Genomic DNA, 22,312 nt, shown 5'->3' with positions numbered 1-22,312 from the left:
CAGATACTGCCAGACCTGCTGAGCTTTTCCAGCAACTTTGTTTTTGTTGCTGATTTACAGCATCCGCAGTTCTTCTGGTGATTGAACAGCAACTAGGGATAGACAACAAATTCAAATTCTGGCCCAGCCAGCAATGCCCACATGAATTAATAACAAAAAATATCTTGGGCTTTTCAGGGTTTCCAAACATCCATTGGTACCAGGCTTGAAGCATTCAACAAAGAACATTCACAACCCTCCAACATACATAGAATCCAAAGGCTGACAGACAAAGTGAAGGTGTGTCCCCCCATCTCAGTCTGACACTGTCAGTCTCTTGTCGTTGATGTGCTTCGTGAAATTCAATGAGGTGGCGTTGTTGGATTGTGCTTTCAGAAAACTAGGAGAGAGTCAAATGTTCTCCTTCTGACATTTGATCATTCCATCTTGATGGGTGATTCGTTCAGGGCTGATAATAGCACAATATGTGTCCATATTGGAGTAAAAATGACTTTGGTGGGGGGACCGCTTTGCAGAACACCTACGCTCGGTTCGCACTAAACAACTGCACCTCCCAGTCGCGAACCATTTCAACTCCCCCTCCCATTCCTCAGACGACATGTCCATCCTGGGCCTCCTGCAGTGCCACAACGATGCCACCCGAAGGTTGCAGGAACAGCAACTCATATTCCGCTTGGGAACCCTGCAGCCCAATGGTATCAATGTGGATTTCACAAGTTTCAAAATCTCCCCTCCCCCCACCGCATCCCAAAACCAGTCCAGCTCGTCCCTGCCTCCCTAACCTGTTCTTCCTCCCACCTATCCCCTCCTCCCACCTCAAGCCCCACCCCCATCTCCTACCGACTAACCTCATCCCGCCCCCTTGACCTGTCTGTCCTCCCCGGACTGACCTATCCCCTCCGTTCCTCCCCACCTACACTCACCTTTACTGGCTTCATCCCCGCCTCTTTGACCTGTCTGTCTCCTCTCCACCTATCTTCTCGTCTATCCATCTTCTATCCGCCTCCCCCTCTCTCCCTATTTATTTCAGAACCCCCTTCCCCTCCCCCATTTCTGAAGAAGGGTCTAGGCCCGAAACATCAGCCTTCCTGCTCCTCTGATGCTGCTTGGCTTGCTGTGTTCATCCAGCTCTACACCTTGTTATCTCTTCCGTTTGTAGTGTTCCTGCCATAACTACATCTGGAGTACTGTGAGCTGTTTTGGTGCCCTCTTTTAAAGAAAGTTTTTTACATTTTTCATTGGTGGGATGAGGGTGTCACTGGCTAGGCCAGCATTTCTTGCCCATCCCTAATTGCCCATGGGGTAGTTAAGAGACAATGAATAGGATGGGTTTAGTGGGATATGGGCCAAATGCTAGCAAATGGGACTAGATTAATTTAGGATATATGGTTGGCATGGATGGGTTGGTCCATGTTACCGTGCCATACATCTTTATGACAGATTGCTGTGGGTCTGGAGTCACATGTAGGCCAGACCAGGTAAGGATGGCAGTTTCCTTCCCTAAAGGACATTGGCCAACCAGATGGGTTTTCCAAACAATCAATTCATGGTCATCATTAGACTCTTAAATCCAGGTATTTTTTATTGAATTCAATTCCCACCATCTGCCACGGTAGGATTCGAACGTGGAACCCCAAACATTACCTGGGTCTCTGGATTAACAGTTCAGCAATAATTGTACGAGGTCATTGCCTCAACATTTCATTGGAGGCAGATCAGAGAAGGTTCATCGGGATAATCCCCAGTGTGGAGGGACTGTCTTGTGACCAAAGGCTAAACAGTTTGGGACTCTAGTCACTGGAGAAGAATAAGAGGTGATCTCATTGAAATGCTTTGGATTCTTAAGTGGCTTGACAGGGTCAATGCTGAGAGGATGTTTCCATTTTTGGGAAATTCTATGACCAGAGGGCACAGTCTCAGAATTAAAGGATACTAATTTCAAACTGAGATGATTTACTCAAGTTTTGTACAACCAAATGACTATCTGATCACCCAATCATGGTCAAGTGATTGCTCATGTTGTTTGTCCGAGAGAATGGTGGAGGCATGTATTCTCACAACATTTAAGAAGTAACAAGTACTTAAAATGCCAGGATGCAGTAGGCTATGGATGAAGTGTAGGTAAATGGGATTGGAGTAGTTTAGTGTTTGCCGGTCAGCATGGATGTGGTGGGCTGAAGGGCCTGTTTCTATGTTCTATGACTATGTTTTGATTGTCTGATGGGGTCGGAGGAGAGTTTTGCAGAGCTCATTCCTTCTTGTTGACACTTTGACCCTCCAATGGGTGACATTTCAGTGCCTAAGGAAGGGTCTACTGTTCCATTCAGCATGTCTATGGAGCTGGCCTTAGCAGAGCAGGCTGTCTTCTCCTGCTTGGACAGTTCTGAACAAATTCAGTTTGCCTGCATCGTTGCTGGATGTCTAAATACAGGCGGAGCCTGTTCTAGAGTTAAAGGTTCAGCTCATCTGTTCTAGGCACAAACAGACAGAATCCAGAACCAATATTGAAATCTCAGAAATAAAACAAGCATTGCAACCAACTGAATGTTGCAGCAAGATCAAATTAACACCTGATTTGTAACGTTCTGCAATGACAAATTTCTGTGCTTTTTCCACTATGAACATTATCTATCTGAGAGGCAGAGAGACGGAGAGACAGAGAGAGAGAGAATACTGTGAGCAGATCTGGGCGTTACACCATAGGAAGGATAGATTGACCTTGGAGGAAGCACAATGTAGATTTACAGGAATGACACCTGGACTTCAGGGTTTAAGTTATGAGGAGAGTTCATACAAATGAGGCCTGTTTTCTCTAGAATCTGGAAGGTTCAAGGGCAAGATTGAAGTCTTCAAGAAATTAACACCAAAAGACAGATAAACTAAAGATAACACAGTGTGGAGCTGGAGGAACACAGCAGGCCAGGCAGCATCAGAGGAACAGGAAAGGACCTGAAACGTCAACTTTCCTGCTCCTCTGGCCTGCTGCGTTCCTCCAGGTTTACACTGCATCATCTCTGACTCCAGCATCTACAGTTCTTCCTATCTCTAAACTAAAGATGAACTGTTCCCACTCATTGGGGATTCTAGAACTAGGGACATAGACTGAGAATTAGGGTCAGACCGTTCAGGAGAGATGTTAGGAAGCATTTCTACACACAAAGGGTGGGAGAAGTTTAGAACTCTCTTCCACAAATGGCAGTGGATTCTGGATCAGTAGTTAACTTTAAATCTGAGATCGATAAATTCTTGATAAGCAAAGGTACTATGGGGTATGGGCCAAAGGCAGATACATGCAGCTATGCCACAGATCAGCCATGATCTCATCGAATGACGGAACAGGCTTGAGGGCCTGAATGGCCGATTCCTGTTCCTATGTTCCTAGAATGTCAAGATTTCATGCAACATCATAAAATAGAAAGAAAGAGTGCTGGAGATACTCAGCAAATACAGCAATGTCTGTAGAGAGAGTTCTGACAAAGGGTCCAAAACGTTAACTCTCTTTCTCTTTCCACACATGCTGCCAGACCTGCTGAGTTTCTCCAACACTTTCTGTTTTTACTTCAGACTTCTTCAAATGTTTAATGTGGATCTCACCTATTTACAACCTGTATAAATGATCTGCAAGCAGGGATAGAGTGTAACATAGCAACATTCGCTGGTGATACCAAAATAGGTGGGAAAGCAGGCTGTGATAAGCAGATAAAGAGTTTATAGATGGCTATCGATAGGCTTGGAGAATAGGCCAGAATCTGGCAGATGGGGGTTAATGTTAATAAGTGTGAGTTGTCCATCTTGACCGGAAACACAAAAGGGCAAATGATGATTTAAATGGGAATCAAAGTGCGTCAGTGCAGAGGGATCTGGGTGCCTTTGTGGATGGATCACAGAAAGCGGGTATGCAGGTGTAGCATAGAACAGGAAAGGCAAATGGAATCCTGGCGTTTATTGCAAAAGGACTGGATTATAAAAGTAAAGAAGTGCTGTTACAATTATATAAGGTGTTGGTGAGGCCACATCTGGAATATTGTGTCCAGTTTTAGTCTCCTTATGAGAGGAAGGATGTGGTGGTACTGGAGGCAGTTCAGAGGAGGTTCACGAGGTTGATTCCAGGGATGAATGGGCTGTCAGCCGAGGAGTGGTTGAATAGCTGGGGCTTGTACTCGTTGGAGTTCAGAAGAATGAGGCGGTATCTGACTGAGGTATATAAAATACGAAAGGGGGATCGATAAGGTGGGTGTGGAACAGATTTTCCCCTTGCGGGACAGTCTCGAACCAGAGTGCATAAATATAGAGTGAGAGGAGGGAGGTTCAAAACTGAGATGGGAGAAACTACTTCTCTCAGATGGTTGTGAATCTGTGGAACTCACTGTCCCACAGTGCAGTGGAGGCAGAATCAATCAACAGATTCAAGAAAGAAATAGGTATGTTTCAGAGTGGCACGGTGGCTCAGTGGTTAGCACTGCTGCCTCACAGCGCCAGGGACCTGCGTTCGATTCCACCCTTGGGAAACTATCTGTGTGGAGTTTCCATGTTCTCCCTGTGTCATCGTGGGTTTCCTCTGGGTGCTCTGGTTTCCTCCCACAGTCCAAGGTTAGGTGGATTGGCCATGCTAAATTGCCCCATAGTGTTCCAGGGATGTGTGAGCGAGGTGGATTATCCATGGGAAAATGTGGGGTTATAGGGTAGGGTGCTCTTTGGGAGGGGTGGTCTGAACTCAATGGGCCGAATGGCCTGCTTCCACGCTGTAGGGATTCAATGATGAAAAGCAGGATATAGGGCTATGGGGAGCAGGCAGGAAACTGGAGTTGAGACCAGGGTAAGATCGGCCATGATCATGTTAAATAGCAGAGCAGGCTCAAAGGGCTGAATGCCTGTACCTGTTCCTAATTCCTACATGAAGGTCAATATGGCATAATCCCACAAACAATTTATCTGTCTTTGAGCAGTGTGTAAATTAAGTGATAAATATTAACCAGGAGTCTGGGTAGAATTTTCTGTTCTTCCTCAAAATATTGCCACAAGATCTTAAGAGTACAGTTGAGGAGGTATAGAGCACTTTGGTTTAATTTGTAGGCAGCTCTGCCAACAGTGCAGCGCTCCCTCAAAGCGTAGGCTCTGTTCTAAGACAAGGGATGAGGAAACATTGTTTCCCTTTCAGAGGGTTGTCAGTGTTTGTCAGTCACTGCCTCAAAAGGCAGTGGATGCAGAATCTTTAAACATTTTTAAGGCAGAGGGAGATAGATTCTTGATTATCAAGGGGATGAAAGTTTCTTGGGGATAAGCAGGAATGTTTCTTTAAGTCCATTAACGTGCTCATAAGTTCAGTCTCTTCTATCAACCCAAGTCATAGGAGCGGAACTTTAAGAATGGAAACTCACCTTCAGGACACATGATCAGTTTTATAACAGAGTAAGAATTCACAGCCTTGTGAATTTGAGTGAGTTTGTGCTCGATCTCAGCCATTCTGATAGCAGAGACCCTGCAGAATCAGTCATTGTCTGGGGAAGTATCATTTCTCTCCAATCCAATAAAACTATCTGTGAAAACATGAAAGCCTCTTGCATCTGATTGCATATGTCGCTGTAAAATATATCACATTACTTATTTTAGCCCCTGATGTGTACAAGGGAGTGGCAAAATGCTGTTATTAGCTTTTAAGGTTTTAGTTAGCAAACTATTGTTGGCAAATGGATTAAATTTTAAAAGCACATTCTTTTGCACATACACAAAGCAGAGAGGAAATATCTGCACATGTACACAGAGATAATTTATTAACTGTGGCTTTTCTTTGTCAAGTGATACATCCATTGTAATGAGATCTGAGAGAGGGCGAGACATGCGATCAGTACAGTTAATTATTCATGCTGTTTCAACTGTACTCACAATATCAGGTTAGTCAATATTCAGCTGCTATTCTAGGTCACTTCATACAACATCGAACTTTCAAATAACCTCGGGATGTCCCAAAGCTCTACACGTACAGTCTATGGTAAATTTTCAAAGGCAAAATGCTACAAATTAAAATCACAAAAGGTTAGAAATGATCAGCATATCAGTCAACATTGGAGGAGACAATAATCAATGAAGTCAGACTGGGCTGACACAGAGATTGCTGGAGAAACTCAGCAGGGTTTGCAGCATCTATTAACTGAGGATTGACTGCTCTGCTAATGTGATATGTGCCTTCGTATCCATCATGTTCTCCCATAATCTTAAACACCTCGATCAGGCCCTCTCTCAACTGTCACTTCTCCAAGGGAAACAACCCCAGCCTCTCCAATCTTTCCTCATTGCTCAGACCTTCCAGCCCAAACAGCATCCTGGTAAATCTCCTCTGTACTTTCTTTAAGCCCATTAACATCCTTCCTACAACATGGTGACCAGAACTGCACACAGTACTCCAGTTGCGTTCTAACCAGCGTTTTATACGGTTCTAGCGTAGACTCCTTGATCTTGTATTCGATGTCTCAGCTAATGAATTATCCCATATGAGTTTGTGACCAGCTTATGTCCCTGCCCTGCTAACTGCAGGGATCGGAGATTACACACGCCAAAGTCCCTCTGATCTGAAAACAAAAAGTGCTGGAGATCACAGTGGGTCAGGCAGCATCAATGGAGAGAGAGCAAGCTAAAGTTTCAAGTCTAGATGACTCTTTATCAGGGCTGACATGGCCACATCAGCTCTGCTGAAGAGTCATCTCAACTTGAAACATTAGCTTTCTGTGGATGTTGCCTGACCCGCTATGATCTCCAGCATTTGTTGTTCATAGAATCCCTACAGTATGGAAACAGGCCCTTTGGCCCAACAAGTCCACACCAACCCTCAGAGCATCCCACCCAGACCCATCCCCCTATAACCCACATTGAACACAATGAGCAATTTAGCATGGCCAATCCACCTAACCTGCACATCTTTGGACTGTGGGAGGAAACCGGAGCACCCAGAGGAAACCCACGCAGGCACAGGGAGAATGTGCAAACTCCACACAGACAGTCGCCCAAGGGTGGAATCGAACCTGGGTCCCTGGTGCTGTGAGGTAGCAGTGCTAACCACTGAGCCACCATGCTGCCCTTTGTTGTTTTCAGTACAGATTCCAGCATCTGCAGTAATTTGCTCCTTTAAAGTCTCTCTGATCTTCAGGATCGGATACTCTGGGATCCACCATTCAGAGTGTAATCCCTTGCCTTGTTAGCCCTCCCCAAAAGCATCACCTAACACTTTTCCAGATTGAATTCTGTTTGCCAGTGTTCTGTTCAGTTGGCCAGTCAGTGCTATCCACCTGCAGGTCACAGCTATCCTCCTCAATATTTACCAATTTTACTTCATCTGTGAAATTCCCCCTACATTTTCTCTAGGTTGTCGATAGGGAAAGGCTGTTTTCACTTGTAAAATAAACAGCAATGAGAGGGCATGGATTTAAAGTGATGTGAAAAAAAAAATACTTTTACCCAGCAAGTAGTTAGGGTCTGGAATGCACTGCCTGGAAATGTGGTGGAGTCAGGTTCAGTTGAGGCATTCAAGAGGGACACTGGATTTTACTTTGGATAGTAATGGTGTTCTGGGATATGGGAAAAAGGCAGGAGATTGGCACTAGGTGATAGAACCAGTGCAGGTGCAATGGGCCAAATGGCCTCCTTCTGCAATGTTATAATTTTGTTGTTCTGAGACACTAACATCTTGTGACTCATGCAATAGAACAGCTTGGATTTCTGCAGTCATTCTCCATTTAAATCATGCTCTGCTTTTATATTCTTCCTGCTGAAGTGAATAACGTCCTCTTTTCCCACATTTTACCGTAACTGCCAGATTTTTACAAACTCAGTAAACCTATCATTACCTACCTACCTCAAAGTCTCAATGTTAAAATCTTCATCCTTGTTTTTCAAATCCCTTATGTTCTCGTTCCCTTCCCACCACTCTCTCTGTGTAACCTTCTCCAGCCCCATAACTGTTTGAACTATTAGCTCTCCTCCAATTTTCTCTCCTCTATCTCCGCTTTTGACTACTTCCCTGTCAGCACCCCTGCCTGGAGGCTGAGGAGTCTAAACTCTGCAATTCCCTCTCCACACCTCCCTGCTCAATCACGTTGACGGTTTAAAATTTGAGGTCAATTATCTTTGCAAGCATAAGTAACATGGTGAAGAGATAACATGGTGTGGAGCTGGAGGAACACAGCAGGCCAGGCAGCATCAGAGGAGCAGGAAAGTTTTCTTCAGAAAAAGGGTCCTGACCCGAAACGTCTGCTTTCCTGCTCCTCTGATGCTGCCTGGCCTGCTGCGTTCCTCCAGCTCCACACTGTTGTCTCAGACTCCAGCATCTACAGTTCTTACTGTCTCTGTAACATAGTGAAGTATAGCTTGCCATAGCCACTAGATGGCACTGCTCACAGAGAAAGCCCAGAGAGTGCACAGTTAATAGGGACCACAGTCTTTGAAGTCACATTCATTGAGACCAGGATGTAAACATGCAAGAGAAATGGTGAATGGACCCCTTGACTGACCACAGGGGTCTTTCCTCATTATTTAGATTTTCATTCCCGTTGGTCGGGGCTGGTTGGATTTATACCAAGATTCAAGAGCCGTGAAGTTATGCTCCAGCTATACAAAACCCTGGTTCGGTCACATCTGGAGTATTGTGTCCAGTTCTGGTCGCCTCATTACAGGAAAGATGTGGAAGCATTGGAAAAGGTGCAGAGGAGACTTACCAGGATATTTCCTGGAATGGAGGGAAGGTCTTACGAGGAAAGGTTGAGAGAGCTAGGGCTTTTCTCTTTAGAATGACGAAGGATGAGAGGTGACTTGATAGAGGTGTACAAAATAGTTAGAGGTATAGATAGAGTGGACAGGGAGACTTTTTCCTAGGGTGGAGGTAGCTATTACGAGGGGGCATAGTTTTAAAGTGAGTGGAGGTAGATATAAGGGAGACGTCAGAGGTAGGTTCTTTACTCAGAGAGTGGTCAGGGTGTGGAATGCATTGCCAGAGAGGGTAGTGGAGTCGGCCTCACTAGGGGCATTTAAGCGGCTATTAGATAGGCATATGGATGATAGTATAAGGTAGGGGTGGAGGTTAGATAGACTTTAGGTTTAGAGTAAAATTTCGGCACAACATCGTGGGCCGAAGGGCCTGTACTGTGCTGTACTGTTCTATGTTCTAAAGGTAGAGTTACCACAGGCCCACTCTCTCATTAGAGAGAAAGGGTTTAACCTGAGGGTCACCCATGCAGAAGGTGAGGGGCAATGTCAAAAAGGCAGGACCTTCAATGGTGACCTCAACCAATGCAGAAATTGAAGCCATGCTGTCGATATCACCCTGTAGTGCACACTAGCTCTCCAAGCTAACCCACAACATTGCCAGGCTTAATCCACACCGAGACTACACCACGTTAATTCATCGAATGGGCAATTTATGTCCAATTCAATGCGATAGAAATGAACTGGAATTACCCTGCCTGATGTGGTGTCAAACGCAAATGTGTGTTCTGGTGACTGTAGAAGATCATATGGCTTCATCGGTGAGCAGGAGAGCTATTGGATTTCACCCCAGTGGTTGACATAGATGTCAGTGCTCCATTTGAAATCCCTCTCACCAGCTCTCTCAGCCCCCCATCACCATTTCCCATTCCTTTCACCTTCATGCACTTATCTGGCTTCTTAAACATATCTTTCACCCTGAGGTAGTGAACTCCACTTCCTTACCATTCTCTGAATAAAGGAACTTCTTCAGAATTCCCAGCATTTTCTGTCTATAGAAACTTAGCATTTGATTTTACCAAAAGGGGAATTAACCTCTCAGGACCTCACTTACCAAACTGTTGCATTACATTCGAGATCTCAATCAGGTCACCCTCAGAAATTCCCTTTTTTTCCAGACCATTAGCCTGTTCAACCTTCCCTGATCATTTTGTATATTTTTAATATACCTGTTTGGGCTTGTTATAACACACCTCTTCAAGATGGATCTACTGACTCCAAGCACGGCACACCAGCATTGTGGGACCGCAATTATAACAACCATAAAACTCCTTTGAAATAGGATGTGGTCATTATAAATCCACAGTTCTTCTTCTGTGTTTGACGTCGTATCTCTAACCGGCAATCAATGATATAATTTAATGACCTCCCTATTTTTGAATTCATACTGGGGTCCAGTTAGCGGCAAGATTATTTATTGGCAGTAAAAACCTTACTGTTTATGTACAGAGAGGTGCTGTGTTCAGAACAATGTACAAGTCCCTTATGCATTGACAGAGTTCAGAATTGGGTATAAATTTATCAATGTTTGACAAGAGCTGCAGAATGGATCAATTAGGCTTGAACATAACTCAATCAAAACCCATTTATTTCAAGTTAACGTTAATCCCATGGTATCCATTAAGATGTCTCAACAACACAGAAAATAACGCATTCCCATAGAGTGCTGGCTGCTGTAATCGAAAGTCTGATGCACAGTTTCACTGATGTGTACTAAACGTAGAGATCTTACAGGTGACCTTCTTGAACCATAGAAGATCCTGAGGGGACTTGGCAGGGTAGATACAGGGAAGGTGGTTCCCCTTGTGGAAGAGCCTAGGATCAGAGGGCATCCTGTCAGAATAAGGGGCTCACCTGTTTAAGACAGAGATAGGGAGGACTTTCTTCTCTCAGAGGGAGTGGAGTTCTTTACCACAGAGGGCTGTCAAGGCCTGATCATTAAGTACATTCAAGTTTGAAACAGGCAAATTTTTAATCAGTAAAGGAATTGAGGGTTACAGGGAAAAGGCAGGAAAGTGAAGTTGAGGATTATCAGGCCAGCCGTGATCTCACTGAACGGTGGAGCAGGCTCGATGGGCTGAATGGCCCACATCTTGCAGTGTATTGGTAAATATTGCTGTCTTACTATCAGCTGAAGGCAACATTTGAGAAGCTGCTGAGAATGAAATGCGTAATTCATTCGTTCATTTCGAATTTAATTTGAAGATTACCTTAAGGTGCTCTGTTCGCTCTGTGATGGATACTTCAGGTGCATGCACGGAATCCCTCCTGGGGTTGTTTAAAGCATGGTTCATCCTGCAATCATTTATTGTCGATGGGATTTGGGTGTGAGCTCGTTCAACAGCTGGGCAAGAACAGCATGGAGCTGAGAATTAACCCTTAGATAAAAACCGAAAGAACTGCGTGTGCTGTAAATCAGGAACAAAAACAAAGTTGCTGGAAAAGCTCAGCAGGTCTGGCAACATCTGTGAAGGAGAAAACAGAGTTAACGTTTCAGGTCCGGTGACCCTTCCTCAGAACTGGTGTGTGTGAGAATTAACCTATGGTTTTCCTTCAATTAAACTTGCCACAGACTTTATTTCCTAACCTTCACTGACAGATCTCCTTTCCTGGCCAGTGTCTGAAACTGAAACAGATCACTCACAACACTGGACTGATATTGGACCCTGAGGTTAATTTACTGACCTATCTGTGTCATCACTGATTCTCCACTTCTGTAACATTACACTGCCCTGTGTTAGCACAGCTGCTGCCTTTATTTCCTCAAGATATGATGGTTACACTCCTCTTGGGAGAAGACTCCCACGTGCTGCGGGAAGATTCTAAGACCGGTTTTGTGAAAGCAGGAAATAAACACAGAGCATACTGGAGAAACTCAGCAGGTCTGACAGCATCTGAGGAGATAGAAACAGTATTAACATTTCTAGTCCCGTGACCCAGCTTCAGCATTTCGGTTACTTTCTTGAATGAGAATGCTCTCAGTCAATTGGAGATTTCAAGTCTGCAGTTGGCAGCTTTTTTCTTTTGCCTCTGTCAAGGCAAGGAATTGAGGTAGAGATAAGCCATTATCTGATTGAGTGGTAGAATAGGTTTGAGAGGCTGAATGGCCTCCTCTTTCTGCTCCCTTGTTCCTCTAACTGATAGGATTGTGAGACTGAGAGCTGGAGAATGCCTACTTCCTGGAACAGCCCTGTGCCATTGCCATGTGTGGAGTCTAGAGCCCAGCTCCAAACCCCCAACTTGGGCTTTTAATATGGGGAATGGGAAATGGTCAGGTGACAAACTTTCTCTTGGCTGGTGGTCTGGCAGTTTGAACATGATAATGATGCTGCATGTTTCAGATTCTAACGTATCTTCCAGATTTAAGCCTGGTCTGTGTTTTCCTGGGATTGTTAACTCTGAGTTTTATAGTGCTGCTTGTTGACTTAGAGAAACAGGAGTGGTGCCACTTACCCCCACCTTGTCCCAGGTCTCCCACTAGGTAATGCCCCAGTCCAGAAACTGAGGGGCATCCCACACACAATTGCAGCCCCATCCTCGACAATGTGGACCACTCCCCAACTCCAAAGATTCGGGTCTGCCCTCATGCTCCAATAACACTATCCTGGCTGCAGATTCCCCATCTAAAGTTTCTATGGAGCGTTCCCCTGCCAACTGAGTACGGAGATCAAGGACACAGGCTGTGAAGTAGAACGGTGGGTGGCGAGATCAAATCCCTTGTTCCCTGCTCGCCAAACCTGTCTCAGTGAAAATCTGGGTTAATATTGAGATAAAGTGGTAAGCTAATTCCAGTCCCTTCAATCTTAACTAATGGTGTTGATAATGTCATCAGTGTTCAACCGCTTCAGCAACCATCTGTGTATTAAAGTGAAAAATGCAATGAGCAATGATATTGAATGATCCTTTAAATGGTGCACAGTTGCTAGTGAAGCTTATTCCCATAGTGAACATTACTGACCGTAACTGATTCTAAGATCATGGACAGAGAATACGGCAGATCTTGCAGCTGCTCCTGAGATTCAGGCTTATTTCTAGATTTACTTCTAAGAAATATTTGGAGGGATATGGGCTAAACACAGGGAGATGGGACTAGTTTATGGTCAGTTTGGACTGGTTGGACCAAAAGGTCTGTTTCCATGCTGTGTGACTCTATGGCTCTATAACTGATGCTCTGAGGAAGCATCATACCAGACTCAAAACATTATTTTCTGAAGAAGGGTCCAAACCCGAAACCTCAGCTTTCCTGCTCCTCTGATGCTGCTTGGCCTGCTGTGTTCATCCAGCTCTACACCTTGTTATCTCAAAACATTAAATCTCTTTCTCTCTCCACAGATGGTGCTAGACCTGCTGAGTTTCTCCAACAATTTCTGATTTTGTTTCAGATTTTCAGCATTTGTAGTATTTTTCGTTTGTGCCAGTGACAAACTAACTCCTGTTACATTTGAAGATTCTTCGTAGACTTGCCAGGGTAAGTGGGGAGAGGTTGTTTTCCTGCTGCGGAAAAGGCTAGAGCCAGGGGAAAGCGCCTCAGAATAAGGGGTCACCTACTTAAAGCAGAGATAAGGAGGCATTTCTTCTCTCAAAGCGTAGTGAATCTGTGGAATCCTGTACTACAGAGGGCTGGGCCTTTAGGTATATTCCTTTATTTATTCACAGGATGAGGGCATCACTAACTGGGCAGCATTTATTGCCCAGAGGGCAGCTAAGAGTCAACCACATTGCTGTGGGTCTGGAGTCACATGTAGGCCAGACCAGGTAAGGATAGTAGATTTCCTTCCCTAAAGGGCATTAGTGTACCAGATGGGTTTTTCCTGACAATTGACAATGGATTCACAGTCATCATTAGATTCTTAATTCCAGATTTTTATTCCACCATCTGCTGTAGTGGGATTTGAACACGCATCCCCAGAACATTATCTGGGTCTTTGGATGAACAGCCCAGTGATAATACCACTAGGCCATCACCTCCCCATTCCAGACTGAGATAGGTTTATAATCAGGAATGGAATAAAGGGCTTTAGGGAAAAGTGGAGTTGTGGATTATCAGATCAGCCATTGAGTGGCTGAGCAGATGTGAAGGGCTGAATGGTCTATTTTTGCGCCTGTGTCTTATGGTCTGACGGTTTTCCTTATGCTTTTTAATCCTAGAGTTTTTGGAGCTGCTATCTTCTTGACTTCGACACTGAACATGCTCATTCCATCAGCAGCAAGAATGCACTTTGGCTGTGTCCTGTTTGTAAGGATACTTCAGGGTCTCGTGGAGGTAGGTGTTCGAACTCAACTTAAAACAGCCAAGCACTGTGACGGTGAAACAGTGCCCTTTCAGTCAGACAGCTCAGGCGCGTGGATGACCAAGGTGTTCTTGGTGAACTATGGCATTTCTTACCCCCTCCTCCTCCACAACTTCTATTTAGAAAGATGAGAAGCCGAGACTGAAATTTTCGTTGACATTCAAATGCCAAATTTAGTGTTCCTTCATGCCTGGTGTGACCTGATAGTTTGTTTATATATCCAAGGGGTAATGGGCTGAATGGAGAAAGAGCAGGGACAAGAAGATGATAATGGGTCTGTCAGAGAAGTAGTACATTACAATGGGCTGAATGGCCTCCTGTTCTGTAACCTCATTGACAGATTGTGGAGCCCCTCGATACAGGTGATGAGCTCGAGTGAGACAGTGATGCTGGTATCTTCATTCTCAAACTTTGAGGCTGGGAAATATATCAGGATCTGACAGACTGGTATTGTTTCTCCTTGCAGTAGGATTAACTTAATTATTCCAGGAATCAGGAGTGTGATGGAATACTCCCCACTTGCCTGGATGGGTGCAGCTTCAACAACACTCAGAAAGCTTGACACTGTCCAGGACAAAGCAGCCCACTTGACTGGCATCACATCCACAAGCATCCACTCCCTTCACCACCGATGCTCAGTAGCAGCAGTGTGTATTACCTACAAGATGCTCTGCAGAAATTCACCAAAGATCCTCAGACAGCACCTTCCAAACCTACGACCACTTCCATCTAGAAGGACAAGGGCAGCAGATACATGGGAACACCGCCCCCTGCAAGTTCCCCTCCAAGCCATTCACCATCCTGACTTGGAAATATATCGCCGTTCCTTCCCTGTTGCTGGGTCAAAATTCTGGAATTCCCTCCCTAAGGGCATTGTGGGTCAACCCACAGCAGATGGACTGCAGCGATTCAAGAAGGCAGCTCACCATCACCTTCTCAAGGGGCAACTAGGGACGGGCAATAAATGCTGGCCAGCCAACGACACCCACATCCCATAAATGAATAAAGAAAGCTCTACAGAATCATAGATTCAGCCCATCGTGCCCACACCAGTTCTATTACCCTGGTGCCAATCTCCAGCCTTTAACCCCGTATCCTTGCACACTATTCCTATCCAAATAACTATCTAATACCCTCTTGAATACCTCAGTAGAACCTGCCTCCATCACATTTCCAGGCAGTGCATTTCAGACCCTAACTACTCACTGGGTGAAAAAATCATTTTTTTGCACATCCTCTTAAATCTATGCCTGCTCATTCCTGCTTCTTTGTTTCTCCCTATCTTCTCTAATTATTCCGCCCATGATTTTTGAAAATCTCAATCAAATTTCCTCTCACTCTTTTTCTCTCCAAGGAGAACAGTCCCAACTCCTTCAATCCAGCCTCATCTCTGAAGTTTCTCATTCCTGGAATCATTCTTGTAAATCACTTCTGCACTCTCTCCAATATATTCACATCCTTCCAGTGAAGTGGTTGCAACAACTGTACACAGCTGGGGTGTAACAAGTGTCTTGTACAAGTTCAGTATCGCCTCCTCGCTCTTGTACTCCATGCCCCTATTCATAAAGAGAAATACTGTGTGCTTTATTAACTTGGTCTCCCTCTTCCTGCCACCTTCAATGATCTTTTACACCCAGCTCCCTCTGCTCCTGCGTCCTCTTTAGAATTATACCCTTATTTCATCCTGTCCTTCAATGTTCTTCCAACCAAAACACATCGCCTCACACTTGTCTGCAATTAACCTCATCTGCCATCTATCTACTCTATAAACTTGCCAACATCCTTTTGGAATTACACACTGTCCTTCTCAAAGTTTACAATTCCTCCAAGTTTTGTGTCATCTGCAAACTTTGAAATTGTTCCCTGCATGCCTAGATCCAAATCGTTAATATATATCAGGAAAAACCAGGGTCCCAATATTGACCCCTGCAAACCTCCCTCCAACCTGAAAAATGTCCTTTAACCATTACTTCCTGTTTCCTGCCCCTCAGTCAGTCTGAGTCCATTGTTGCTACTGTCTCTTTTATACCATGATCTGTATCTTTCCTGATAAATCTGTTGTGAGACACTGTATCAAACACATTCTGGAAATCCATGTATACCACATCAACAACATTGCCCTGTTTGACCCTTTCTGCTACCTCTTCAGAAAACTCCAGCAAGTTAGTTAAGCATAATTCCCCCATTAGTAGTCAATGCTCATACTTCCTAATCAATCCACCTTTTTCCATGCACATGTACCCGGTACCACATACTGGTAGAAGTGGCAAAAACCACAAGGTGCCGGCAGTGGTCATTTGGGAGCATACTACAGAGAGAAACTTGCTCCTGGGCATCTCCTGTCCTTGTTGTTCTCGGTGGGGGTAGAGGTAACAGGTTTGGAAGGTACAATGAAAGGAGCCTTGGTGAGGTACTGCAGTGCATTTTGAATGTGGTATACCTTGCTGCCACTGTGTACTGGTGCTGGAGACAGTGAATATTAACGGTGATGGATGTAGTGCCAATCAAGTGGGCTTCTGTGTCCTGATAGTGTTGGACATATTGAGTGTTGTTGGGGCTGCACCAATCCAGGCAAGTGGGGAGTATTCCATCACACTCCTGACTTGTGCCTTGTCAATACTGGACAGGCTTTGGGGAGTCAGTTGATGAGTTACTTTTTGAACTTTGTGCAATAATCAGTGATTAGGCACCCACCCGCTACCCCGACCTTATGATGGAGGGAAAGTCATTGACAAAGGGTGGCATAGTGGCTCAGTGGTTAGAACTGCTCCCTCACAGCACTAGGGACCCGGGTTCAATGCCACCCTAAGGTGACTGTCTGTGTGGAGTTTGCACATTCTCCCCGTGTCTGTTTGGGTTTCCTCTGGGTGCTCCAGTTTCCTCCCACAGTCCAAAGATGTGCAGGCTAGGTGGATTGGCCATACTAAATTGCCCATAGTGTTCAGGGAGGTGTAGATTAGGTAGGTTATTGGGAGAAGGGTCTGGGTGGGATGCTCTGAAGGTTGGTGTTGACTTGTTGGCCCAAGGGCCTGTTTCCACACTGTAGGGATTCTATGAAGCAGTTGAAGATGATTGGGCTGAGGAACTCCTACAGAGATGGTCTGGAACTGAGACGACTGACCTCCAACAGCCGTGACCACCTTCCTATGTAACACACAAAAACAGAAATTGCTCGAGAAACTCAGCAGGTCTGGCAGAGAGAGACAGAGTTAATGTTTTGAGTCCAGTGATCTTTGTGCTCTGTCTTCAGCCTATCTCTCAGGAGGGCAGGGAGGGAGTGGGATGTCATTGTAAGTTCATTAAAAATGAGGAGTGCAGAGTTTCTGTGATCCATGGTGTGAAGTTCAGTCCTCCTGAAGCATGGGTCATGTCTCTGGAGCATCCATGGAAGCTGATAGCTTGTCTGGAAATTTCACAGGGAGTCCAACTTTGGGTAGTTTTTGGGTGTTTTTGTTCTCATGCACTGAACCGTGACCCTTAGATTTCTCAGAGTGTGGGGTTTCGGTAGAGATATAGAGGTGTATACAGTGCTAAAGTTAGGCGAAAGATAAAACTGGTTGATGGTCAGTATATGACTGGGTGAATCAGTGCAACCAACTAGGAAATGGCAAACTTGTGGATAATGCCAATAAACTCTTCCTTAGATACACTGGGAGCCAAAACTGTGTGAGTCTCTGGACATAGGTTAACTGGGTGGCTCTTCTAAAGAGCCAAAATGTGTATGGAAGGATAAATGGTCCTTTACTGGGCTGTTAAGCACTGGGTAAGGTTGCAGGGGGTGGAAGAGGGAAATTCTTGGAATGAATTAAGAGACAAATTAATGGAACAGGAGTGGGAAGATGGGAAACATTATAGAATATTCATGGATGAATGGTTTCAAATGGACCGGAGGGCCATTTTCACCCGTGATTATTTGGGATGGTCTTTTAAAACATCCATTCTGTGATTGGTCACAAATACGTGCTCCATAGAATGTGTAGAAAGCAAATCCTCGATTACAGTCATTAAATATTTGAATGTAAACTGGCATTCCCGTCCTAGAAGGGGAGAACCAGAAATTGACCTGGTTGTACGTTCTTGGTATCAGTTCTTGAATTAACATCCCTTTCTATGAGTCTTCCTTAAGCAAGTGTGGGATCAATATAGTACACCCATTCAGGATTTTACTGTGCACAAACTGCAAGGCTGTAGGGGGACAGCAAGTGAGTGAGAATAACTGGAATGCTCGCCAAAAGTGCTGGCACTAATTCAATGGGCCTAATGGTCACCTACAGTGCTGTGTTATTCTGTGTTTTTTCTTAACAATTCAGTCACAGGTTGTGGGTATCACCTGGCTGGGCCATCATTTATTGGCCGTCCTTAACTGCCCTTGAGGATGTGGTCATGACCTACCTTCTATGAGATTTGTTACCCACATTTATGGGTGGCACGGTGGCACAGTGGCACAGTGGTTAGCACTGCTGCCTCACAGCACCAGGAATCTAGGTTCGATTCCAGCCTCGGGTGACTGTCTGTGTGGAGTTTGCACATTCTCCTCGTATCTGCATGGGTTTCCTCCTGGTGCTCCGGTTTCCTCCACAATCCAAAGACGTGCAGGTTAGGTGGATTGGCCATGCTAAATTGTCCATAGTGTTCAGGGATGTGTAGATTAGGTAGGTTATTGGGAGATGGGTCTGGGTGTCAGTGTGGACCTGTTGGGCCAAAGGGCCTGTTTCCACACTGTAGGGATTCTATTCTATAATAACAGTGACCACACAGTTGAGATTCTGTTCCAAGGCTTTGATTTGTTCTGGGGTGACTCAGTATCTTCTCAATTACCAACTTTCCTTGTTGCTTTAAGTGTCAATTGTGTTGAAAGCTACAAATTACAATAGTCCTTTCAACAAACTACATTCAGTCTGAATTCTTGGGATGCGGACTTTGCAGGTCAAGCCAGCATTTATTGACCATCCTAACCATTCTTGGGAAGGTGGTATTGAGATCCCCTTCTTGAAACTTCCCAGCACATGTGACATAGTTACACACTGTGCTGTTGGGAAGGGAATTCCACAACTTTGACCCCAATTTATGTCCAAGTCAGGATGGTGTGTAACTTTTCTCTGTTACTGCGAGTTCTTGCTGGACCTCAGCTGCAGTATGTAGGATTATACTGCATGTTATAGGAAATAATATAGGGAAATGTGAACACATGGAGAGAGTGCAGAAAGAATTTACAGGAATGATTCGAGGGATGAGGAACTTCAGCAAAGATAAAAGGCTGAAGAATTTGGGACAGTTCTCCTTGGAGAGAAGAAGGCAAAAGGAGATTTGATAGAAATTTGAGCAGGGCTGGACAGAGTAGATGGGGAGAAGCTGTTCCCATTCACAAAAGGAACAAGAACGAGAGGGCACAGATTTAAAGTGATGTGCAAACGAATTAAGGGTGATGTGAGAAAATAAAAAAAATCACTCAGTGATAAGTGAGGGCCTGGAATGCACTACCTGGGAATGTGGTGGAGGCAGGTCCAATTTGGGCATTCAAGAGGGCATTCATTGGTTATTTGGATGAAAATAATGTGCAAGGGAATGGGGATAACGCAGGAGATTGTCACTAGGGAATGATGTCTATTTAATCAGCTAAAGCAGGCACAATAGGCTGAATGGCCTCCTCTTGCACCGTAACAACTCTGCAAGATACTGTTCTAATTGTTACTGTGAGATAGTAGGAACTGCTGATGCTGGAGTCAGAGATAACACAGCGTGGAGCTGGAGGAACACAGCAGGCCAGGCAGCGTCAGAGGAGCAGGAAAGTTTCTGAAGAAGGGTCCCGACCCGAAACGCCCACTTTCTTGCTCCTGTGACGCTGCCTGGCCTGCTGTGTTCCTCCAGCTCCACACTGTGTTATCTCTAATTGTTACTGTGCTCTGTTTCCAAAAAGGCTATAAATGGTCCATTGCTTTTCTACAGGGAGTCACCTACCCAGCATGCCACGGGCTCTGGAGCATGTGGGCCCCACCACTTGAACGGAGTCGACTGGCTACAACGTCGTTCTGTGGTCAGTCTTAGTGTTTTTACTGTCTCTTTGTCAGAAGCCAAGCCCTTTACTCCTCATTACCAATGATATACTGAACGTAGTATTGGCAATCAGTGTTAGAGAAATGGTAGGCCATGCCAGTTGCTAAAATTTAGCCTCTGAAGGCTTTCCATGAGTATTATGCTGACTCTTAATGAGAATAGAATAATTATTCGCTAAAGATGAATAAACCATGAGTTTGTGAGACTTTAGTTTGGGTTTGGAGTATTTGCAGATATTGGCCTTGTCTGATCTTTGATCTCAAGCCATTGTCTCCTTGATATCTTTAATGCCTAGACATTTAATGGCCTTTTTCCTGAATGTGCTCAATGCCTGAGCATCCACAGCTCTTCAGGTTAGATAATCCTAAAGGTTCACAACTTTGATTGAAGAGCTTCCTACTCATGTCAGCCTTACATTTCTTACCCATTTCTTCTGAATTGATACCTCTCTAAATCTCCTGGAAAAACAGCATTTAAACTCCCAAGCCCTTGAAGAATTTTATATATTTCAATGTACAGCAGGAGTAGGTCCATTCAGCCCCTCAAACCTGCTTCACCTTTCTAGATCATGGCTGATCGTTGACCTCATTTTCCTGCACCATCTGTACACTCCTCAATTTCTTTAATCTGGAGTCTCCAGTAATCTAGAAGTCTCTTTAGTCTCCACTAATCTAGAAGTTTAATACAGGCAGTGCCTGGGTATTGTTCGCGAGTCTGTTCGCAGGTCGGATCATAAGGCAGGACAATGTAAAATAGTTTGTTGTAAGTATGGGCCATGTTTGTATGTCAGACCACCCCTGTATGGGATCGCCTTTGCAAATACGAGTGTTTGTAAGTCACACGTTTGTAAATCAGGGGTCCCCCTGTAATTTTCATCTGGAACTTAATCAATGACTGTGTGTTTACGGCATACCCCAGGGGAGAGAATTCCAAAGATTTCTACCCTCTCATCTAAACATGTCTATTCAGAGTCATATAGGTCGACAACATGGAAACAGGCCTGTCCATGTCACCCAGTTTTCACAATTTAAACTAATCCCATTTGCCTGTCCATATCCCCCAAACCTATCCCATCCATGCACCTCTCTAAATGTCTCTTAAATGATGAAATTGTACTCACTTCCACCAATACCTCTGGCGGCCAGTTCCAGACACCACCCTCTGTGTGAAAAAATCGCCCCTCTGGACCCTTTTGTATCTCTCCCCTCTCATCTTAAAGCGATACCTTCTGGTTTGAGATTCCCTTACCATGGGGAAAAGCTGTCCACTGTCTACCTTATCTATGCCTCATGGCATTCTAGATCTTTATAAGGTCACTGTCACCAGTCTCCTATGCTCAAAGGGAAAAAGTCCCAGCCTATCCAATCTCTCCTTACAACCTAAACATTCCAGTCCAGGCAGCATCCTAGTAAATCTTTTCTGCATTCTTTCTATTTTAATAATATCCTTTCTACTGTACAGCAACCAGAACTGCACGCAGTATCCCAAAAGTGGCCTCACCAACATCTTGTACAGCTGCAACAAGATGTCCCAACTCCTATACTCAATGTTCTGACCAATGAAGGGAAGCATGCCGAAAGCCTTCTTCACCACCTTCTCTACCTGTGACTCCATCATCAAGGAGCTATGAACCTGTACCTTGAGATCTCTTTGTTCTATAATACTCCCCAGGGCCCTAACATTGTCTGTGTAGGTCCTGCAACACCTCACCTTTATCTAAATTAATCTCCTTCTGCCATTCCTCAGAATTCTTCGACAGTGCGAAAGAATGCAGAATATAGGTATAAAATACTCGATGAATCTCCAGGCTATCTCTAAGATGATTAAAATGGAGGCACTGGAATTCATTTTCATAACAAAATGTGACAAAAACTTGGCACCATGTTACGATGAGGTCTGCGCAGGTGACAGGGCATTGCTGCTTTTGTAGTTTAATTAGAACTGTGCAAACCTCCAACTGCACTTCAAATCAAAAATTAAATTCGTAAGTGCTTTGTGTCTTCATGTGGTTTAGGAAGGTGCTGTCTGTGATTTTTCTCTGTCTTCTGTTCTGCAGCGATGTTGCTCCTTTATTGCATAAATCCTCAGATGGAAAGAAATACTGCATCGGTATAGCATCATGCCTAAACTCACGATATTCATAGGCAGTGTGGCACTCCCTCAGCACTGACCCTCCAACAGTGCGGCACTCCCTCAGCACTGACCCTCCGACAGTG

The 22,312-nt window shown here is 44.7% G+C and overlaps 1 protein-coding gene across 1 annotated transcript in view; it reads left to right on the top strand.

Moving 5' to 3' along the window:
• LOC109929140 (vesicular glutamate transporter 3-like) overlaps positions 1–22,312 on the top strand; it is a 70,611-nt gene that overhangs the window by 14,325 nt on the left and 33,974 nt on the right. The window contains exons 4-6 of the mRNA XM_048607959.1: positions 13,900–14,014; positions 19,989–20,080; positions 21,843–22,000. Coding sequence (XP_048463916.1) covers positions 13,900–14,014; positions 19,989–20,080; positions 21,843–22,000 — 365 coding nt within the window. The remainder of the gene's footprint in view (positions 1–13,899; positions 14,015–19,988; positions 20,081–21,842; positions 22,001–22,312) is intronic.

Source organism: Rhincodon typus, chromosome 18 (genome assembly GCF_021869965.1).
Source record: "Rhincodon typus isolate 14 chromosome 18, sRhiTyp1.1, whole genome shotgun sequence".
NCBI lineage: Eukaryota > Metazoa > Chordata > Chondrichthyes > Orectolobiformes > Rhincodontidae > Rhincodon > Rhincodon typus.
The sequence above is the reverse complement of the archived record's forward strand: the minus strand, read 5'-3'. Positions and strand labels throughout refer to the sequence as shown.